The sequence below is a fragment of the Odontesthes bonariensis genome, chromosome 8 (genome assembly GCF_027942865.1).
Source record: "Odontesthes bonariensis isolate fOdoBon6 chromosome 8, fOdoBon6.hap1, whole genome shotgun sequence".
Classification (NCBI taxonomy): Eukaryota; Metazoa; Chordata; class Actinopteri; order Atheriniformes; family Atherinopsidae; genus Odontesthes; species Odontesthes bonariensis.
Window position 1 is genome coordinate 8,084,700 of NC_134513.1, and position 22,750 is coordinate 8,107,449.

Genomic DNA, 22,750 nt, shown 5'->3' on the forward strand with positions numbered 1-22,750 from the left:
TCATCGCACATTGTTTCTCATTTCAGACGAACGTCCACAGCTCAGATTCCGTCTACCAAGAACGCCTGTCGCGACTGGAGAGTGACAAAGAGTGTCTCATTCTGCAGGTTTGTGGGCAGAACTCTCCATCACAGCTACAAAACGAACAATTGTTCTTGAATAAGCAATTAAGTATGATTGTATAAATCTTTTCTTGTGTAATTAACTCTGACACAGAGGGTGTGTTTTATTTATTTTTTTTAACTGGAAAGCAACAGATGATTGCTTCTCAGTCTAGATTTCAAGCCACATTACCACCATTTAGAAAGTACTTTGAAGGTGAAAGCATTAATGCTTTTATCACTCACAAATTTCCACTCTGCGTGAGTGTGTAAAATGGACAGGAACAGTTTCTTGGCCAAACTCACATCCCCAGAAGCTAAATGTCTGTCCAAGAAATAGTCCTGCAACATCCCCCTTCTAAATCATGTTAAAGGGCAGCTGCTGCTGAGGAAGAGGGGGTCGTCAACCAACCGGAAGCTCGGATACGTAGACGCTGAGACCCACGTTGAACAAGCATCAGAATGTGTTCATTAGTGTGCGACTGTGTGACCATAGAAAAAGCATCGCACAGCCTGTAACACTGTGTGCACCAAGAAATGTGTGTGAATGTGGCTCAGTGAAGAAGCTTTTGGTGGTCGACAAGACAAAAATAGAGTCCATTTCATTTCTGGTTTCAGTTTTTTGTTTTTGTGTAGTTCAAGCAGAACAGATGTGTAATTTAGTTTAGAGGTATTAGAGGGTTGCTTTTGTTAGCTTTTAGACCAAGATAGGTTGGCTATTTTATTACATTATGCCTTTATTGAACAAGTACAGTGTTGACCATCTCATCTAACTTTCCTCAATAAAGTTCACTGCTTTATTCCCCAATAATGTTTAAAAAAAAAAAAAGAAAAAGAAAAAAAATTCTCTCTCTGTGCTTTAATACTTCTGACACATTAATAAATGGTGGTCTCACATTGTCCAGGTGAGCGTTTTAACAGACCAGGTGGAGGTGCAAGGAGAAAAGATTCGGGATTTAGACAACAGTCTGGAGCATCATCGGGAGAAACTAAATGCCGCTGAGGAGCTTCTTCAACAGGTAAACGGTGGATATTCTGCTCCTTAGTTCTGCAGTTTCAAATCTAGATCACTCCGAATGACGTTATTTGAGACGGTCGACCCAGTAGAAAACCTGCTCCTCTCCTTGCTCCTAAATGTGTCTTTACTAAGTGCAAGTGTTGCTCTTTAGGAGCTGTTGAGCCGGACCGCGCTGGAGACCCAGAAGCTGGAGTTGATGACCGAGGTGTCCAGCCTGAAGCTGAAGCTAACTGCTTTGGAGAGAGACCACAAGGGCAATGAGGTAGGCCCCCCATCCAGAAAATTCTCTCTGATGCAGATGGAAAGTGGAGGCAGATGGTGTGGTTTTCTGTTGCACCTGCACCGTGTGCGACTTTAATTCTTGGCAGCCACCCAGTCATTGTTTTTAAGTCACAAAGGTCTGTCTCACTCTGCTGGAGGACTCTGATCTGTCATGTGGTGCTGGTTGAACTTTTCTAAGGGTTACAAAAAGAGGCTTTAAACCCCCCCCCTTATGCTCCAGCAGCTGTTTCCTGCCAGAATACCCCCACCCATACCTCCCCTCTGCAGAGTGGAACTTATACTTTCCACGCTCAGTTTTATTAGTCTGGACAGAAGATGTGGCATTTGCAGACACAAAAAGCACAGTATATAGATTCCCCCACCCCCTCACTGAATATTTATTTTTCTTTCCATTAAAGCTTGAAATGAAATTGAAAATTATTCATTAAATGTTGACATACTGTGACTGATCTATTTGTTTAACCTTCAGCAAACTGATTGGTTTGAGGCGCCGGGAGTCGGGGCTGAGATTGTTCTCTTCAATATCCAACAAAGTCAGAGGAGTTTGTGTCGTTGGTAAATGTCCACGAATCTGTTCACATAATTCTGAAAAGGGAATCCTAAATGGATCCGACTTAAAAAAGCTTTTGACCGATGCATCAGGATTGCTGCATAGTTTAGCTGAAAGATTTTAACCTGAAATCCAGCGTTGCAGATCTCAAACACAGTCCTCTAAAAACCAAAAGTTGTATGTTTTTAAAATATACTACACAGTAATATTTAAACATATATAGAAATGTACTGAATTTCAACTTTAATAACCTTTAACTTGTCAGAGAACTCCAAAAGTTAGAAAAGTCCAGCTGACTGTGTGCGTATTCATGGAAGTGAGACAGACACCAGTTGGTACAGCATGACTTCCTGTGGCAAAACCAGCTGAATTAAATTAACTTTTGATGACCATATCAGGGCTTAGTTATATCTCAGATTTATCTCAACAGCTGTGGTTAAACCAAACAAATAGAACGTGGCTAACCTCGCTGTTCTACGTCTGCATTTGAAACTATCTTCCATACGATGCATATGTACTGATGTGGCCATTATGTGGGATATAGTGTTGTATTCAGTGAGCAAGAACTGACGCACTAATTCTGGGAAATAACTCTCCACTGTAAATTTGAGCTTACAAAAAATGGAGCTTTTCAATAGTTGCTTTTGGGGATTAAAGCAGTTTCACAGTAATTAAGTGTGGGATTTGTCTTCATGAGTGGACCAGCTTCTCAGATGGTCTCCAGAGGGACCTCGGTCTGAAAATAATGTGGATGCCTTTTGGCAGAAATTCTCCCTGTGTCGAAAAAGAAAAAATTGGAGGTTTCTCCCACACAGTCTCCACGTGTCTCCAGGGCAGCTTTGTCTGAGGGTTTAATGAGTAATTGGAGTTAATTCTTCCTCCTCAGGGCTTGTACCAGGAAGTGACGGACCTGCGGTTCCGGGTGACGGACATAGAGAATGAAAGGCTGCAGTGTGAGAAGAAACTCAAAACTACTAAAGTGAGTGTGTGTTGTTAACGTCCAGTTAGCATACACATCAGTATCGCATTTGACCATAACACGGGATCTGAATTCCTCTCTGACCTTTCAAATGCGTCATCACATTAAAAACCTTGTGATTTCTCCTCATTTTCTCTGCTTATCATTCCCCCTCACCACCTTCATGTGGCTTCTGATCTCATCCCCGTTTCCTCTGACTTTAACATCTCTCTCCAACACGCTAACCTGTCAAGCATCCAAAGTGGAACTCTGAGCGCTTTACTGGAGATGAGGTGAAGGTTTAAGCTCCAGCCTTACTCTTCTTCTCTCTGGCCTTTAAGATCCCCTAAACCTGCTCCTTCTCCACTGCCGCACACTGCTTTCCAGACTGCCACCGCTCTGTAAGTGCTTCCATCAGTGCTGGTCACAGGACTTGTGATGTCGTTTGTGTGTGTGCATGTATTAACACTTGTAGAAAAACCCACTTACAGACACAACATGTCTTCATAATTGGTAACATCTCACTTTGAGAAGTTTTTCAGTAGATGATTGTTTCTTGGTCTGCATGTAAACTGTTTTACAGAGGATCGCTTTAGTGATTGACATGAGCTTTTACTAATTTCTTATGAATAAATAAAGAATAGGTCGACTTAACCAACTTACTTACTAATTCTTACTACTTTTTTGGCTGTACTCAGCACGTTGTCTGTGGCTCTGCTGATGTGAGGCTTTATTTCAGTGCTTTGGTTTTGATCTCCACGGTAACATCAGCAAGCCAACAGGCTTACTGAAACAATGTCAACATGCTGATGTTTATTAAACTAATAAAATCAATATTTTGCCACACAATACATACTAGAATTAACATGTAACATTTTAGAAAATGAGTTAGAAATATTGCCTTGTCAGATTCATTTGGTGAGTTTTTACAGTCGGGCAGTGATTAACAGCTGTGCAAAGGTCCACATTCTCCAATCCCTTCAAAGAGGTAACGATGGATAGCGACCACAATGATGCCATTCAAAATTGGGTGTAAAAAGTGTCTAACAGCTGAATACAAGTATTCCATTTCCATAAGATAACGAGGATGCCGGACTAGCAAATCCATTTCCAGTTCTCCAGAGCCTCAGAGTGCACGTTAGTACGTGCAAGTTAAAGATGTAAACGGTCCAAAGTAAAAACTTGAAACCTCACGGCTGTAGAATCTCAGTCCAAAAACAAACAGAGACAGAAAATCTCATAAATTTCAACATGAAGGAAACCAGAGCAGAGTTGACTGTGGTCTTCTCTGGGCTCATCCTGCAGTACAGGAACTATCACCAGTGTGTACCCAAAGGTTACTGGGAATAGTGTTAGTTTTGCAGCTAGTTAAAAGCCAGTGTTACAAACACATTTAAGAGCTGAGCTTATGGAGTTGTTGCATGAATATGAGGCATTCACAATGTTATTAGAAGCATGTCTGCATAATTTCAAATGTATTCGTCAGATAGTGTAGTTTAAGCACATCAGTCTGTACAAATGTTGCCAACAAAAGTGTGGCAAACACTCCAACAGCTGGAATATGTTGGCCGAATAAGTCAGTTTTTGTTCGAACATACATATTTGATGTGGACTTAAGATTTTGTAGCTTTGAAGACCTTTTCCATGAACAAAAAAGTAAAAAAAAAAAAAAAAAAAAAACTACATTTCTTTTGGAAGGGGCATGAAGTTTGGCTCATTTGCACTGATCTATAATACTTAGCTGGAGCTCTCCTTTTGCACAAAGGCTTTTATAATTTTTTAAGAAAAGTAGCTAAAGTCCTCTGATTCCAGCTTCTCGGGTATGAGTGTCAGCCTTTTATTATTATTATTTTTTTTTTCAGGTTCATGTTGTTCTAATTTGTAAATCAACTTGACATCATGGCTCATTACAGGAGGAGCTGCAGCTCCTACAGAGGCAGGTGGAGGAGCGGGAGGAGGAGCTGAGGAGTTTGAAGGATGAGAGCAGACTGAAGGTGGAGACCCACAACAGGAATGAAGGGGGACAAAGAGGTGGGAGCTGTTTTAATAACCCGCTGGATGCTTGTTTTATCATTTCATGCAGTTTAACTCTGATTTCATGGGGTTTATGAGGATTAGACAAACGGAGCATCTCCCTCCAGCAGCAGCATTCATTATTTTCTCACCATCTCCCATTTCGCAGACAGACGAACTAAAGCTGAAGTAATTGTTGTGCTTTACTCCTTATCCGTCTGTCTGGAAGATCCATACCAAACACATGACTGACTTACTCCTTCCACTCACTGCTGACCTTTTCTTATCCCCGCTGCTGCCAGAGGAATGCCGTTTATTTAAAAGTGACTGGTCTGTGAAACCTGAAGGTTTCTGTCCGGTCCTCCATCTCACTCATCAAATTTAAAAAGTCAGAGATGTGTTTTTAGACCGACACAGAAAAGAGTTTGGACTTGTCGTGGTAGGGGCTTTTTCAGTGGGTTACTAGAGGGAAATAAATCAATGTATACTAGTTGCAGCCTTTATTTGAACAAGAATCAACCCCTGAAGTTGATATGAAAATGTTTCTGTGCAAACGGGAGCAACATTAATGCTGCTTTGAAGTAGAGGTTCCAACCAGTTTGTGAGTCCAGTATTTACTCAGCTTGAAGCTCTCACTTTGCCTCCTTTAACTCCTGAAGGGGAATTATCTTCTCAGCTGCTACCTTTGACTGCCTGCAGTTCAGTTCCATGTGGCTGTGTTAGGATCAGTTGTTAACAAAATGCTAGAAAAGATGCTAACAGAGAGATTAATTCAAAACCAGTGAAGTTGTAAAAATCTAAAGCTTAAAGAGGACGGTTGCATGTACACACGAGTACGTTGCTGCCTGATGAACCTCAACTTTAAAATGTGTTATTTTCAAATATCAAGACAAAATACAACTTTTTTCATTAAACCCAATCTATTCTATTTCTAAATAACTTGGAGAATATGTGTGGAAATTAGTAAACGTGTAATACTGAATTAAACCAATTGAAACAATGCATTACATGACCCAGTTAATTTATTATGTGATAAATGCTACTACTGTTTCCATGTATTACTATTCTGAGATCACTTTGTGACAAAGGTAGGTCGTGCTAACTCTTTGGCCACTGAAGTCAGGCACACGCAGTCTGCAGCTACTGTCACATCCCTCCTTAAAACATTCCTCTACATCCATCTGACTCTAACTCGCCTCATCTCTTCTTGTAAAGCACTTTGTAACATTAAGAGGATTATAATTAATAGCACTACTAAGAATAATAATCAAACAATGTTATAGTTTTTATTCAGTTGCTGTTTGATTGATTTTGAAAAAAGGGAATGTTAACTGTTATTTCAATGTTGATGCACATTTACACCAAAGGAGGGAAAAGGTTGTGAGCAAGCATCAGAAAATGTTGTGATTTTAATCAGATGTGCACAATGGTGAAAGAATTGGGAGTAGAAGTGATGCTGGACAGTTTTTACAGTAGTACTAAAGTAAAGGTACAAATTTAGTTCTTCTTTGCTCATTAGGAGGGTAATTAGCTGATGTTGGCGGGATGATTAACCAAGTTTTTCATTTCAGCCGTGCAAGATGCCCATTTAAGGACGGCGTCACTTTCTGCCACATTAAAAGTGACGTGTGCTGCTCCTGTTGATGTGAAATCATGCTGGAAGTGTTGCCTCCTCTAGCAGCCACTTTTAGGAGATTCCTCAAAGCCATAGCTGAGTTTTTTGTTTGGCTATAGTCAAAACAAAAAACCAACTTCCAGCAGCAGACTTTTAGTTTTTTGTCGGAGGGGAAAAAACTTTTTGTGGTGTTCTTTCAGCCATCATGCACGAATGAATGACGGCTGCCTCCGGCTGACAGCAGGGACCACTTCACTTGAGAATTGTATCCCATGATGCTTAGCTTCTTCTCCTGCCTGTGTAACTTGATAATGAAAATACCCGGCAGAACTGAGAACTACAGAGTTTGACAGTTCTGTGTGGGTTCATCTCTCACCTCAGTCACCAGACCCTCAGCTCATGTAATTAAGTTGGCATGAGGTTTGGATTTCATTACCAAGTGATTAATAGTGAAGCACTCTTTGCAATAAATGCAGAACCCCCCCCATGCTTTTTTTTCCTTTATATAATTAGTGTTGATAACTGAATCAAGAGCTTTATTGCTGTAACAAGCTGCAATCCATGAGGTTTTATTAGTGTGGGTTACTCTTGCTTCTTTCAGAGCTACTAAGAGTTGAAGCTTCCGAAATGTTGAAGATGAAGAGGGTGATGGAGTCCCTGACATCAGACAACGATGAGAAGGTACAAAGAGTGTCAGCAGCAGCTCTGACCCTCTGAATTCATCACAACTTTAAGTTTGTGTTTATCTGCAGGAAAGAAGGATTAAAGAGCTGGAGGAGTCGCTTATAAAGTGCAAGAAAATCCAGGAGCTGGTCAGAGGTCAGAGGATTATACTCTTTCAAGCCAGTTAATTAGTTCAGACATTTTTATTTTTTTAAACATTGGTAGGTTCCAGTTTCTCCAGCAGGAGGATTTGCTGTTCATCCCTGTTCAAAATGAATGGAAATGTCATATATTTTAAGCGTTCCACTGTTTGGACAAAGCATTTTCCAACATGGGCCCTGAGGAAGCTCTTATCACTGATCTCCAGTTTAGTGGAGATTTTATTGAATAGTGTAAATAAATGTTTACAGAAAAAAGGAAATGGTTGGGCAACTTTTGACCACCATGAAAAAGAAAATGACATTACGTTTATGTGTCTTACATAGTATTGTATATTTTTAGTGGCCTAAAACGTTCTCTTGACTGTCTGAACTGTGCTCCTCAGAAAAGCTGAAGGAAGATGACTATGATGATATCACCGATGATCCCTCTGTTTCCATGGAGGTGGATCAGGTCACCCTTGAGCTGGAGGGGGAGGCAGGAAGGAGCTCTGGCGAGGTAAACACAACCTCTGTCAAAACAGCTTTGACACAGGATGAACCCCAGACTGTGGACTTCCTTTATGAAACCCCAATCTCTGCCTCCCACTCTCAAACGGTTTCTCCCAGGAATTTCCGAGCTTCTGCTCTGGTTCTTGTTTGCCGGCCTGAGTAAACGTTCTGTTGGAAGGAAAATATCCCTTTAATCATGTTTTTCTCTGTTGTCTCAGTCTATTCCATGTATAGCAGTGCTCTCTGAGATGAATGAACTGGACAGAGAACGGCAGTTACAAGCAACCCAAAGGTAAAAAAAAAAAACCCAAAACATCTAATTATTGTTATTAAAAGCCATTTGTTTAAATTTATTTGAGTCTCAGAGTGTAGTAAAATTCCTCAAGAGTTCCGCACATTGCAGGAAGTTGAGTCTAGCTGACCATTTGGACCTTTCACATTTCCCATGGCTTACAGCCATCAGAACCATCAGCGCAAATGAATTAACTGTGTAGGAAGGAGAAATGTGTCAACTGTGCCTGTTTGTTGGTCAGCAGAGGGCAAGACCTCTAAATTCAAAAAGAAGTCTTTATGTAGAGCAAGTACTACGACTCTACTCGTCACTTAATTTCTGACCTTAGACATTTTCTTCATGAGTTTATGGTAAAGAAGAATTTCACATTTCATTTGGAGCACAATCTCGATTTTTCTGAATCTTAACACAAACCAGAAAAGAAATGTTTGCTGACACAACTGCATTTAATTTGCTGGAATCCAGCTTCCAGCTGTTTTCCTCACTGTGCCAACAAGGATGTAGCATTAGAAAGAACAGAAGAGGAATTACAGCCGGCCCTGCAGAGAGCATCACAACAGTCAGAATTCTGAGGATTTTTACCTTTTTGTTTGTTTTAAACCAACAATTTTATTTAATTTCTGGTTTGTTGGTAAAGTAATATTACATCTAGTCAACAGTGAACATATAACTGTACTCTTCACCCATATTTTTTTTTTTAATTTTATATATATTTCTTTAGATCCTGACTGAAATTTGAACATTTGTTCTTTTTTTTTTTTTTTTTTTTTTTTCCAGCTCCTCAGATGACCCTGAGCCAGGCAGCTCTGCAGTAACCAGCGGCGCCGATCAGGTAAGAACAGGATATCTCTATCTGACACCACTTAAACTGTACAGCAGTATGACTTGACATATTTCCTTTCTTGACATATTCTCACGACTGAGCAAAACTGTTTATCAGATCTGAATTCTCCATTTGAGCTGCGTATTTGGTGTGGATCCTCATTGTTCAAAGTACATTAGCCTCAATCTTCACAGAAACAGTGTCATGCTCTGACACCTTGTGGTTAAATGTTGCAAATGCAGTTTTTCTCTACTGCACTTCTCCTTTGGCCTCATCCTGGCTCATCATCAGCCCTGTATTTTATCTCACAGGCAAAAACTAAAACAGCACCCGGTCCCTCTCCTCCCACTAAAGGAAACACAAGTGAGGGGAGTTTTGGCAGTAAGAAGGCCCGCACCTCGTTTGGCCGCGGCTTCTTTAAACTGCGCGGAGGCAAGCAGACGGCCAGTGCTCCAAACCTCGGTGAGCTTTCCACACTTATGTGAAGTCCTAAACACACAAGTTTAAATCTGTATTTTGTCCTCTGCTGGTTTGTAGTTTTTTTTTTTTTTTTTTTTTTTTTTTAAATTACTGATCATCACGTTTCTTTTATGGTTCTAAATTGAGAAGATCGTACCAGGAGTGCCAGTGCACCTACATTAGGTACAGTAGAGCAGAAGGATGCTGTTGGACTGCAGTTGTAGATGGTTCAGCTGGATGTTGAGTCACAGTTAAACAGCTCTTTTTCTTCCCTCCAATGTTTCATATCTGTGGTTCCCAAACTTTTTTTCCTTGTGCCCCCTCAAATAAATGTTTTTTCTGTCTGTGTTTAACCTAAGTTTCTGTTTCGATAGAAAGGCTGAGAATAATTGCTCCGTTACTGGACAATGACTTTCTTTCTTTCTTGCTTCTTGCTCTGGTGTGACTCGTCTGTCAGTGATGCTGCAGAACCATCCAACTGTCCTTTATCCGGGTTAGGCCATCTGCAACAAAGCTGTTCTGGTGTTTTACCAGTCAGTGTGTTGGGTTTCTCATTTGTTGTAAATGAGTTCAAATCTCTGCATTGTTTCGAAGTAGCGAACTAGTGTTTTGCATGGGTGGTGTAGTGGACCTGCTCTTATTTACATTCCTCATACTCTCATATTAACGTCTGATCAAAGTGGCATCTCTGTGGTTTAAACTGAGCCGAAGGTTTCAAAGGGAGTTGCTCCCTGCAGTGGTGGTGGGCGACCCGTTCTTTTTGCAGCATATCTTTACAGTTGTGGTAAAGTGAATGTAATCATGTTTCAGCCGAGACCGACCGTAAAGGCACAGAGCACCTCGACTTGGCTGGTGTTCCTCCACAGAAATCCCACGCTGCAGCTCCTCTGCCATCGTCTCCAGACACCAAGAAGAAGTCCAAAGGGTTGAGGAAATTTTTCGGCAGGTAACTCATCGTGTCATCTGCGTCTCAATTATCGTTTAGGAATTATTTGTAGGTCATTTATTATGTTTTTCTTATGCAGGCTAAAGAGGAGCCACTCCACCTCCTTCAACCCCGACGATGCAGCTGAGATGGAGTTCAGAAGGGGCGGAGTCAGAGCCACGGCGGGCCCTCGACTCGGCTGGTCACGTGAACCCAAACACCAGTAGGTGTCCTCAAAACTCTTCAGCAAATAAAATCTAAATGCACATTATTTACACGCTCAGCATGCATAAATAAAGCGTAATATGCAGTAGTTTGATTTTGTTTGTAGTTTATTTAATTAGGAGTAAATAAGGAGTCCTGCAGCTTATAAATTCAAAGTTACTAAGAGTTCCCAGCTAACTTTTTATGTTTCAAGCTCCATATTCACCATTTAGTAAAAGATGAGCATACAGTTGAGTTTCATGTGAAAAAAAAAGAAAAGAAAAACAAGTTCAATTCAACTGCTTTACTTAACAAACAGATTCTTTGTTTTTCTGCAAAAAGAAAATTAAACTTTACAATCGATATTAAATTAAGTAAAGTTGTGTTTGAGAACTTGCTATTTGACAATTGAACATGCAAAGTTATTAATTCAGTTATTTTGTCAGGATGGTGACTGGGATGCTTTCTGTGATGCTGTCATTTTTCTGGTCAGACTTGAATGTGAATGAAGTTTAGAAAACAACCTTTCCGTCCCTGTTCAGTGCTGTTGATGTTCCGTTCTCACGGTGGAGTAAAGAGGACGTCTGTGCGTGGCTCCATGAGCAGGGCCTCGGGTTGTATGTTGCTCAGGGCCACAACTGGATCAAGTCGGGACAAATCTTACTGCAGGCATCACAACACGACCTTGAGAAGGTCGGTGTCACATTAGTAGTTAAAGGATAAGACCGGTTTTTTGACATTGGCCCCTTGATTTCACATTATAACATGATGTTCTACTCACCCCTGCGTGTTGTTGAACATTTGGAGCTGTTCCGAAGATATTCGCGAGGCGTCTGGCTGCTCTCTTGAGATATTCGGCCATGAAACGGTTTCCTATGGGCAAGCTTATACAGGCACAAACTATGCTGTTTATAATTTATTAATTACTCTACACTAGCACTGATAACGTGGAGGTGCGTCGCTTACTTAAAAAAATCCGGGTTACTAATTTTGAATTTTAGCCGAATGAATAAATAGGCAGCAGGTCTGTGGGCTGTCTGTGGCAGTAGCACGACGATGACGTCAGTAACACCCACTTTACGACAAAAAAATCCGGGTTATTGTAATTTTGATTTTTTTGTCGTAAAGTGGGTGTTACTGACGTCATCGTCGTGCTACTGCCACAGACAGCCCACAGACCTGCTGCCTATTTATTCATTCGGCTAAAATTCAAAATTAGTAACCCGGATTTTTTTAAGTAAGCGACGCACCTCCACGTTATCAGTGCTAGTGTAGAGTAATTAATAAATTATAAACAGCATAGTTTGTGCCTGTATAAGCTTGCCCATAGGAAACCGTTTCATGGCCGAATATCTCAAGAGAGCAGCCAGACGCCTCTCGAATATCTTCGGAACAGCTCCAAATGTTCAACAACAAGCAGGGGTGAGTAGAACATCATGCTATAATGTGAAATCAAGGGCCCAATGTCAAAAAACCGATCTTATCCTTTAATATTGATGCTATATAAGAAGTAAAACAGTAATGTGTCAAATTATTCAGTTTTAATCAATTTGAGCAAAAGTTGTTTCTAAAATACCTCAATAAAATACATTTTTCTTTAAGCAGATCAATCCTGAAAACTACTGACAGTTGTCCTGTTTTCCTCCTCAGGAGTTGGGCATGAAGCAGCCCCTCCACAGGAAGAAACTGCAGCTCGCCCTGCAGGCTCTGGGGTCCGAGGAAGAGGATCTGAAGGGCCAACTGGACCACAACTGGGTGACCAGTGAGTGATGTCGCCTCAGCAGTAAATGACCGTCTACACTGTCGGTGTGAAATAAATGCGCTGATATTTGTTCTTTTCAGGATGGTTGGATGACATTGGCCTCCCACAGTACAAAAATAATTTTGATGAGGCTCGAGTTGATGGCCGCATGCTGCACTACATGACAGTGGTGAGCTGCCAGAACTCTTTAAACATGCTCATGTGGCACTGAGGCTTTGATCCAAGCTCGTCGAGCCACCAACATTAAAAATTCTCTCATATTTTTGACTGATCTCCACAGGTGATGTAACTTTGTGATAACTCTTTGCTGTTTGATGCTTACTCCCAGGAGGACCTGCTGTCTCTGAAGGTTGGCAGTGTTCTTCATCACCTCAGCATCAAGAGGGCCATTCAGGTCCTCCGTCTCAACTTCTACGAACCCAACTGCCTCAGGCGACGACCCTCCGATGAGGTATTGGACAACGAGGCACGACCTACAGTTCTTTTGATTTAATACCTTCACCTTTTGAAATGTTTGCTTGTATTTGCACAGAACAACATCACACCAGCTGAGATCTCCCAGTGGACCAACCACAGAGTGATGGAGTGGCTGCGCTCGGTGGATCTGGCAGAATACGCCCCCAACCTGAGGGGGAGCGGTGTACATGGAGGGCTGATGGTGAGCTGGCAGAAATCTGTTTACATAAACAGCCTGTGCATATGCATGAGAGCCTGTCTACTCGCTGCAGACACTGACCTCTCACTGTGACATTTACCTGTGTTGGGAAGGTGTTGGAGCCTCGTTTCAATGTGGAAGCACTCGCCCTGCTCTTAAACATTCCTCCAAACAAAACCCTGCTGAGACGCCACCTGGCCACACATTTCCACCTGCTTGTCGGCTCCGAGGCGCAGCGGCTCAAACAGGACTGTCTGGAAAACCCCGACTACACTGTCCTCACAGCCACCGCCAAGGTCAAGGTAATTGCCACCCTACTGCTTTCCTGACAAATCTGCCCTGTCACTGCAGAGTTCACATGTTCTGGTTAAACAACACTGCTGACTTATTTTGTCTGCAGCATAGATGAATTTTTGTTTGTAAATTTCACACAAACAGCTCAGAGCCCCCATTGTTGCTCAGTGAAGCCAACAAATTTTCCGGCTGTGTTTTGGTGGACTCAGAAATACCAACACTGAGCTGTTATTACCCATTAATGAGCTATACTGGACTCCTACCAGGCTTAAACAGTGGCTCTTGGTCATATTTTTTTTTGTACTGATGCTGTGTGGTTTAAAAAAAAAATAATTAATCTATTATCAGGAAGTAGCTGTACTGCTAGTGTAGAAGGAATGTTGAAAAAAAAAAAAAAAAAGCATGCTAATTATCCATGTGCAACCAACCACTGAACTAACCCATCAGTATTTGAACTATTATCTGACTCAGTGAGGAAAGCAGATATCAAATACTGTCGGGTAGAAGCCAACTTAGCTTATAAAGTGAATAAGTACAGACATAATATGACCAATCCATACATGTTTAGATCTTGATACTGCTCAGTGTTAACAATGTTCGAAAACCTGGAAAATCCACCAGCTCCACTGAACAACATCCAGGGCTTTGACTTGTCACACAAAAACTCACCAGCCAAGGAGGAGTCCCTCGGGGGGGAAAAGCAGGGCGGTGGAAAGAACAGAAGTGTCAGTGTAGCAGCTCTTATACACCAAGCTGACAATCAGCTGTTTTTCACTGTCTTTAGCTCAAATGCTAAACAATCCATATAATGAGTTGGTTTAGATTGAAAAAGGTTTTTGAGTCTAAACACATTAAAACAGCCTAAAATAGAGCTAGATAATAAAATAATTTTTTTTTACCCACACTGCTTAAACATAGCAATGGAAACGGGCTTGGTGTAACTGAGCCACTGACTTAGAAAGAACTGGTTTGACGCTGTTGCAAAATCCTGAAAACTGCTTGTCACCGTTTTCCTCGTGCAGCCGAGACGTCTGTCATTTGGTGGCTTTGGCACTCTGAGGAGGAAACGTCAGGATGATGGTGAGGAATACGTCTGCCCCATGAATGTGGAAATGCCCAAGAACAGTAGCTTCCAGAGAAGCGTTCGGATCTATGAAGACGCTCTTGACCACCTGGAGCAGGTACAAAGACACTTCAACTTCTGTATCACCGCAGTTCATGACTAAGTGTAACGTTTGAGCCGCCTCTGCCTTTTGTCAGATGGAAGACTCTGAAGGAACGGTCAGACAAATCGGAGCGTTCTCCGAGGGAATTAACAATCTGACGGTGAGAGGCCAGCTGATCACACGGTTTACAATTTCTCTCTAAAAGATTAAACTAACTGAGTGTCCCTCTGTTTGATTCAGAGCATGCTGAAGGACGATGAGCTTTTCCTGGAGAACTCAGTTTGCCCTGCAGACAACTGAGCATCATCCTGACCAGGACCATAAATATTTATTTAAGTTCTACTAAATATTATGCATGAACTGAAAAATACATTTTTCCTGCATTTATTTTAATCAAGAATTTGAGTCCGTTGTCTAAGGAAGTTACATTGTTACTTTCACTTCCAGTGGCATCCTGTTTCAAGTAGCTACGGTTGTAGTTTGACGGAAAATGCCACTAAGCAGTGAGGAATTTGACCGTCATTTATCAATACTGCCAACGAAGCCGTTATCAGGAGATGAGCATAAACACTGGGATGTGTTCCAAGTAATGTCGAGCCCTAAAATTAATCATCAACTTTAACATGTGGAAACCAAAGAAGAAATCTATTCTGCATATTCATTATGCTTTTATTCTGTGTTTTGAACTTTTTTTTTGGTAATAAAAAGGAAGAAATATCATTTGTGAAGAACTTTCCCTCAACCACAAAAGGAAGAGTCATACAAAACAATCAAAGCAACAATAATTCAATAGCAGTTGACAAGTTTTAGCAAAAACCCCACATCTTTGACTACAGAAATAGCAGGTTTGACTGACACCTTCAACAGCCACGATGGAATAATCAGTGATCATATATGAATGAAGCAAAGCTAAAAAAAAAAAAAATCTTAACGTGCATTTAAAAAAGAAAAAAAAAAAGCTTTGCGTGTGTTAAGGCACTCAGAAAACAGCCAGTCAACGTGAAATCCTTAAGCCACTGCAGGTTTGTTTGCAACATCTTCCATCGAACTCTTCATGAATTGGTCCTTGCTGCATGATGAAGAGCCCGGTATAAATATGATGCATTGTGCAATACCTACTGCTTTAGTGCCTTCAGGGCCAAGACAATAACTGGAGGCCCTTTAAATATCCAAACCTCTTCATGGACGGACGTCTAGAAGGTGAACCTGTGGCTGTCGGAGTGGCCGACTTTATCCAGGTTGGGGTTGCAGGCAAACTGGATCATGGGTGGAGGCCCACACATCAGGATGAGTGTGTCATCGCTGGGAGGCGGCATGTGTTCCCTCACCATGTCTTCATTGATGAAGCCTTGGCTGTACTCCCAGTCTGAAATGGAGAAAAGCTCCATAGGTTAAAATGCAAATGAAGAAAGTGTGTTTATAGTGACACCTGCTGGTGAGACGATGGAACACCCAAAGTCAAGTGATAACATTTCTACTCTTTACAGAACTAATGCAGACTCCATCAACCACCTTTTCTTTAAAAAACACTTACTTTAAAATTTAGTTTATATCATGGCACTTCAGAGTAGGTTGAGTTCTATATAACCACTATGTGAACAGGTAGTCCGGCTAGTTGGCTGGGGTCACAAAAATAAAGCGTTCTGCTTCTCAAAACAATATGCGTTCAAAAGAGTAATACATTTGCATCACAAAATCGTTGTCCAGGAAAAAGTCAGACCTCAATCACTTGGTGCCATTTTCTCTCCCTTCGTATCACTGCGGGCTGTGCAGACCGAGCAGCAAACACCGTAGCAGGTGCAGCTGTCGGCAGGTGGCAGCGTGCAGTGATACGAAGGGAGAGAAAATAGCGCCAAGCGATTGTGAGGTCTGACTTTTTCCTGGACAATGATTTTGTGATGCAAATGTATTACTCTTTTAAACGCTTTATTTTTGTGGCCCCAGCCAACTAGCCGGACTACTTTCATCAACGCCAAAACGAGGCCGGAACTCGGCTCACAGTACGCAGCAGGGGGTAAGAAAATGTTCATAAATGATATTGCTAATATGGGATGTCATACAGCTTCATATCAAAAGAGGCGAACTATCCCTTTAAAGCCAACAAAACTGGTTTAGGGTATTTTATAGATCAAAACACAATTTCTGTCATCTGTGGTCTGCATGCTGTCACACTCCTTTGAGTGAATACGTTGGTAACAAATACCTTGTTGAAAAATTCAGTTAAATCTATATGAATATATCTTGATCTGGATCATTTAAAAATTTTTTTATTGTAAATTGTCAATTTACCAAAACATTTGATGTGGAAAAAAATTTAAATGTGACCCATATATTTAGTGAGTGGCAGCATAGTATAATTGGGGTAGACTAATATTTCATATTGAAACTGATCAAGCTGGCAGAATTATGAACCAAAAGTGCCAGGAGGACTTACTGATGGGACACAGGTAGATGAGAGCCTGAAATCAGCGCTTAATCCTGTTAACACTGGTGCTCTGATGTATGAAATTTCCGAACAAACTTTATGAAAAACATTTAACTCAGAGATGGTCACCGGTTTGCTCTCACATCGGTACTGCTGTAGGACTTACTTTCAGGCGCTCTGTCGACGGTGAACCACAGCTTGAAGCGGTCTGGGTGGTTGACCTGAATCTCCTCCAGTTCCTCTCGCAGCAGGATGTCCTTCTCAGTCTGAACACAAGAAGAATCGAACATTTGTTAAGCGCTGAACATGATTATTGTTTCTGTGTAAGGGACAGAAAATCACTTTTCTGTTGGAAACGTGAGTGCGGTTTATGAAACTTGCCTGGTTGGCAAACAGCAGGTGACACATCATTTCGTCCTGAGGATCCTTCATCACAGCTGTGATGATCTGCAACATGGGAGTGATTCCTGGAACAACAGGACAGAGTCGGGTCATGTTAACAGAGCGAAGTCCCATTTTAGTCTCCATTATTCATAAAGAATATAACCAAATGCATCAAGACCTCCCTGTGAGCTTTTGTCATCATTTTCAGATTAAAATGGATCTTAATGTTGCTAAAGGGAGAAAAATGAGAGAGCAGCGACGCCAGCCCAGAGTATGCAGCGTCAACGTCAGCACGGCACAAAACACTGCATTCAATGTCATTTCTGAACAAATTAAGCGCTTATCTCAAAAGTTTTTTTTTTAACTTATTTTGTATTAAAGCTCCTCGTTTTACTTCTGTAATGTTACACCAAGTGTAATAAAGGACTGTCAAAACGTTACTTTTATTACACTATCATTTGGTTAATATTTTAATAGGTGAGTTATTAGGGTTAGTATCCTAAACACAGTATTTTTCAGTTGTATTTAATGTTATAGTAGTGTATTTCTTTCAGTTATTAGGTTCAATTTACCTTTGAAATGAGTTTAGATTTCTATGATAACTTTTGTGTCGTTATACTGCTACTAATAAGGCAAAATCTATCTAATTTATGGTGTGTAATTTACAACTGTGACGCAGGAAAATTCTACCTTACAGTATACAGCTGGAGCAGGTACAAAATCTTGATCCCTACATTCCCATTAATCATCACCACAGAATGTCTGACAAGAACTGGAGCACCAACTGCGAGCCAACTTCTTAAAACGTCCAGCTGCTTCTGGTCATGTTTCCCCAATCAGATTTCAGTAAGACTTTTAAAGTAAGAGATTAAATGTTTTTAAGTTGTATATGGTTAAATGTGTCCGGGTCTAAGCAGCTAACACGGCTTTTATTTAAAGATTTCCCCTCACCTGTCCCTCCAGCAATCATGCCCACATGTTTGGCCGTCTTGGTCACTGCTGGAGACTTTTTATCCGGCTGAACGGCAAACACCCCTGCAGAGGGGAGGTGAAAGCATTAAGCGCGGTTTGGATGACAGACTTCAGCTTTCCGTGAGCGTTTAACCGAGAGACTAATGCTGGCTCCACTTACATCTGCCAAGTGTCCTTTGTTAAGCTGCTCACCTTTGCCCTTGTAAACAAGAAGGCCGCTGGGTCCTCTGAAGTCAATAGTTTCATCTAACTTGAGGCTCTCCAAGTACTGACTCAGCTTCCCACCCTCTGGGAATTTAGGATTAACGTCTTTAAAGTAAATCTGCAGCAGGGAACAACAGGAGAGGTTCATAAAAAATAAAAATAAAAATCATTAATTATAGAAAACGCTGTTCTTGATGTCTTTACCTTCACCACCAGGTCCACAAAGCCGTTATCATCATCGCTGGACACTGGTGTGTATGGGCGGACCACCAACTTTCCATCTACTTTTGCGGACAGGTAGATGTGCTGCCCTGGAGAGGAAAATGCGTTAGGTGCAGTTTTGAAACAAAATGATGCTACACTTTGTGATGTTTTCAGTGGTTAAATTCAGCTCATAAGGGCCAGTTTCCATGTAACGCTGTACATATTTACCAATGGGCAGACCGAGGATGTGTTTGGCAGAAGGGAGCGCAAAACGGAACTTCCTCGTGTCATGACTGACGATCTGAGGAAGCAGAAAAACAAAAACATTAAGATACAGATCGCGGTGGAACTTGGACGCGTCTAATGCGTTTGGAGCCAGAAACCCGCTTACCTGTTTGTCAATAAGCCGCAGTGCATATTTAATGTTGGGGTCCTCTAAGGTGATGGCAGCTCTCCTCTTGGAGAAGAAAAGTCTGAAGATGAGGTTGAGGATGCCGTCAAAGCCGCCGCGGATCAGCTGTGAGATGAAGGTCAAAAGTGGGAGAATGACTCAGACCAGCTAGCATTAGCTACCAACTGTCCGGGTAGCCGGCGGGGCGTAGTCCGGCTCAAACTAATTGTACTTTAATCCTCAACTGAAGAAATGAGTCACGCTTGAGGGCAGGCCCCTCGGGAATGGGTTTGGGAAAACTGCACGTTAGCTCATGTTAGCCTTTCCTAACGGAAATAAATGAGCTGAGATACAACGAGTATGGCAAATTAGAAATGAATGTATACTCACGCTGATGATGTAGGACAGCATTTTCAGTCGCTTTACACAACTGCAAGGTTGTTTGAAGGGACAGCGAGCAGCAGCAGGTCAGTCTAAACTAAACTGCGACAGTGTCTCAGGCTGTCATGTAAGGCTGGCGAGTTAGCTAGTACGGGTGCTCATATCCGGTTACTGCTTTTCAAAAGAAAAGCACTCATTTGAACATCGATGCATTTATTTGTCACGACACCCATTCAAAACAAACTCATTTTAATAGGTTTTGAAAACTGTCATTAGTTATTTAATAAGACGATAACAATTTAATAAGAAGAACAGAGGGTAAGAGACGTTCTCCCAACTTTAATAATATAATATTACGTCACTTCCGAGAACCGGGCACGGTTTTTCAGAATAAAAAGAAAACACGGTCTACATATTGAGAACGTCTATGTTCCCGTATGTGAATATGGCTATACTTTATTTAAAAACTACGGAAATAAATAAATAATTACAAACAGAATCAAAGAAGGATTAAATAAAAATGTGCACAGGTTTTTACCCACTTCATGTTAATTTCTGTTATTACTTTCTGTGATTATTTGGGTGAAACTAAAAAACATGCGTTTGTAAAGTGTTTTCATTCCGCTGCTTTTTTGGGGGTTTGATTTTTACAAATAAACTCGACCTGATTCCGCGAAAACTATTACCTGTGCAATGACTGATATTTTACTTTGTTTCAAGGAAGACTTTAATATGAATAAAATCTTTACAATCCATCTAATTGACATCCGAAAAACAAGTCCCAAAACACAATTTGGCTTAAAAAAAAAACCAAAAAGCTCGGATAAAACCAACAGATTAAACATGCTTTTTAATTTTTCTTTTGCCTTTTTTTTTCTTTTTAAATGACATAAAAATTCAGCGTATCTGGAGTATCGGACATGAGCTGAGGCAGGAAAAAAACTAGATTCAAGATTCATGTCTTCAAAATGAAGATTCCAAGTAAAAACAAAACAACCAACATCAAATATGTGAACTGGGAATATCTTATATACAAAAAAAAAAATCGTAAATTTCTTAAGAAAAGTACGTTATTATACACATAAATATAGGAGCAAAAAATAGCGCTTACAATTATTTGGGAGGCTTTTATTTTTATGTCCTTACCGGAAGTGATATCTAATTACGTATCTGCTAGCTTGACAACCTCTTTGCATCTCTTTCTATGCTTCCCTCTGGTGGCCATAAGATGTAACTACACCCTGAATGTCGGTATAAACATTGAAATGTGGGAAATCTTTATCAAATGTGGTTTTATGATGGAAGAGAGCAATCATATCAATATTTTAACAACACTGTCATATTTAGTTAAGATTATGAATGCTGGATTTTTACCACAGCTTACATTTCTTATTGTTACTTAGTGAAGATAGATAGATAGAGATAGATAGATAGATCGATAGATAGATAGATAGATCAGAGCAGGGGCTTTCTGTCAGAGGGAGCAGAGCTTACTACAATGAAAAGATGTAAAGTAGGACCAATTTCAAACCTGCACAGTAACTTGTAAAAACCTTTAAGGATGAAACTTCTCGTAAAGATTGTTGTACTTTGTCAGTTTGAATGTTTTACTGAAAGCATTGTTGTCCCGTTGTGTCTGAAATGGAGTGAAATCTGTTCCAAAGTCATTTTGTTAAAATGATGAAGGCAGCCAGCTGCAGTCTGCAGATTCAGTCTTTATACTGTGAGCAGGGCGTTTCTGCCCTCTAGTGGCCATAAATGATATCTACAAAAAAAGGTAAAGCTAGAGATATTACAAATGACGGACACTTCCGGTAGTTCCCTTCAAAATTAAATATTAACAGACGTAATATAAAGCTATTTGATCTGATAACAGCGGATATTTGTTTCATTTCCGAGTGACTGAATGTAAATAAATACTGCTTAGATGTTGTTCATGAACTGAACTGTCAGATTAAAAAATGTCTTCAGAGAAGGCGAGCTGTCCTTCCGGATCTGAGCGTATGACAGATTTATGATGAGTTTGGTCGATCTCAAGAGGAGCTGCTGAGGTTTCACATGAATCAGTTCCCGTTAGTTTTTGTACATTTGCTCTGCAGACCTACATGTGCTCATATTAACTCTACAAATATTGTACTCGTATTAAACTCAGTGTTGTTTCTGTTTTTTTTCTCTGATGTTTGCAACAAACAAGTGAAATTAAACTGTAGTTCAACAGCAGACACAGACACAGGATTTCAGAAAGAGTGTTTGCTCAGGCTGTTGGAGCAGTTAGCTGTCAAAGGTCGTGACTGAAACAATTTCATGCATAACTCTCGAAGTAAAGAGTGAAAGTTTCTCAGATCAGATAGTTCAGGATGCCAGAAAGAAGTTTGGTGTTGCAGAGTTTTCAGGTTCAAATCTTCACAAGGTGCAGATATTTTCGGAAAGGAAAGGCAGAGTCGTTATGACTGAGAGTCCTCCTGTAATTTTGTCAAAGCCACCAAGAATTAAAGAAAGAGTGAAATGCTCAGATAAATAAATCTACTTGTTTGCTTCAACAGCTCAGGCTGTCAGCAGAAGGCTTTAAGTCTGAAAGGGATTTTGTGAAGTCTGCTCAAGAAGCATCTCATCTCTGTGGTCACATAGCGCAAGCTGTTAGAGGTCAGCTTGGGAAGTCTCAGGGACTGAGTCCAAGTCTTTACAAGGTTCCATCTTGAAGGCCAAAACTTAAAAGAAAAAAGACAAAACCTTCAAGAAAGACCAAACTACTGGCAGGAAGAACAGCTCTGTGTGTTAGAGAGCAGCTTGAAAAGGCAGAGGGACTGAGTTCAAGCCTTTTCCAGGTTCCACTCAATTTTCTCAGTCTTCAAATTTTGAAACCAACAAGTCAGAGACTTTATTTGGATACAGAGACAGAACAGTCCCAACCCAACACCAAGCACCTGAACAAAGCAAAGACAGTTGATGAGCAAAGCTGCTTCACAGGAAACATGTTGGAAGACTAAAAGATAGTGTCTGTAGTCATCAGTCTCAGGTAAAAACTGCCAAGAAAACAGCACAAACAAGCAGAGGCGTAGCTCAGAGGGTCAATAAACTGCTTTGGTACTCAGAGATCATATGTTCAAGTCCTGTGAGAGCTGCTTAAAGAGATTCAATGTCTCCAGGCTTTAGAGGCCAAAGTAAAGAGTGAAAATCTTTTAGAAAAGGAAGGGCAGGTTGTTCAGCTCAGAGCAGGCTGGGATTTTTGAAGCCTAAATGAAAAGAGAAACTTTAGGATTCAACCTTTCAGTGTGGAGCTCAGGCTGTTGGCTGAAAGCTTTGAGCCTCTGGGAACGTGGAAACTATAATCATATGACTTTTAAAGTTCAACCAAGTTG

The 22,750-nt window shown here is 40.8% G+C and overlaps 2 protein-coding genes across 4 annotated transcripts in view; one reads left to right on the forward strand and one right to left on the reverse strand.

Moving 5' to 3' along the window:
* LOC142385221 (liprin-beta-1-like) overlaps positions 1 to 15,150 on the forward strand; it is a 27,319-nt gene extending 12,169 nt beyond the window's left edge. For 2 of the 3 annotated variants that reach the window (XM_075471524.1, XM_075471525.1), the window contains exons 4-26: positions 27 to 107; positions 1,007 to 1,120; positions 1,271 to 1,381; positions 2,838 to 2,930; positions 4,823 to 4,940; positions 7,139 to 7,218; positions 7,290 to 7,356; positions 7,745 to 7,857; positions 8,069 to 8,142; positions 8,920 to 8,974; positions 9,277 to 9,427; positions 9,575 to 9,607; positions 10,235 to 10,370; positions 10,450 to 10,572; positions 11,096 to 11,246; positions 12,204 to 12,315; positions 12,396 to 12,484; positions 12,644 to 12,766; positions 12,848 to 12,973; positions 13,084 to 13,272; positions 14,287 to 14,445; positions 14,525 to 14,590; positions 14,671 to 15,150. In XM_075471524.1, coding sequence (XP_075327639.1) covers positions 27 to 107; positions 1,007 to 1,120; positions 1,271 to 1,381; positions 2,838 to 2,930; positions 4,823 to 4,940; positions 7,139 to 7,218; positions 7,290 to 7,356; positions 7,745 to 7,857; positions 8,069 to 8,142; positions 8,920 to 8,974; positions 9,277 to 9,427; positions 9,575 to 9,607; positions 10,235 to 10,370; positions 10,450 to 10,572; positions 11,096 to 11,246; positions 12,204 to 12,315; positions 12,396 to 12,484; positions 12,644 to 12,766; positions 12,848 to 12,973; positions 13,084 to 13,272; positions 14,287 to 14,445; positions 14,525 to 14,590; positions 14,671 to 14,730 — 2,424 coding nt within the window. In that variant the 3' untranslated portion in view covers positions 14,731 to 15,150. The remainder of the gene's footprint in view (positions 1 to 26; positions 108 to 1,006; positions 1,121 to 1,270; positions 1,382 to 2,837; positions 2,931 to 4,822; positions 4,941 to 7,138; positions 7,219 to 7,289; positions 7,357 to 7,744; positions 7,858 to 8,068; positions 8,143 to 8,919; positions 8,975 to 9,276; positions 9,428 to 9,574; positions 9,608 to 10,234; positions 10,371 to 10,449; positions 10,573 to 11,095; positions 11,247 to 12,203; positions 12,316 to 12,395; positions 12,485 to 12,643; positions 12,767 to 12,847; positions 12,974 to 13,083; positions 13,273 to 14,286; positions 14,446 to 14,524; positions 14,591 to 14,670) is intronic. The other variant, XM_075471526.1, reaches the window with a different exon arrangement.
* On the reverse strand, positions 15,079 to 19,534 carry cyb5r3 (cytochrome b5 reductase 3). The gene is made up of 9 exons (XM_075471527.1): positions 19,401 to 19,534; positions 19,011 to 19,136; positions 18,848 to 18,920; positions 18,620 to 18,726; positions 18,404 to 18,533; positions 18,191 to 18,274; positions 17,237 to 17,322; positions 17,022 to 17,121; positions 15,079 to 15,796 (listed from the first exon to the last, which is right to left on the reverse strand). Exons 1-9 carry the CDS (start codon positions 19,419 to 19,421, stop codon positions 15,624 to 15,626), a joined length of 900 nt encoding a protein of 299 aa, XP_075327642.1. The 5' UTR covers positions 19,422 to 19,534; the 3' UTR covers positions 15,079 to 15,623.
* Positions 19,535 to 22,750: the final 3,216 nt, after the last annotated feature.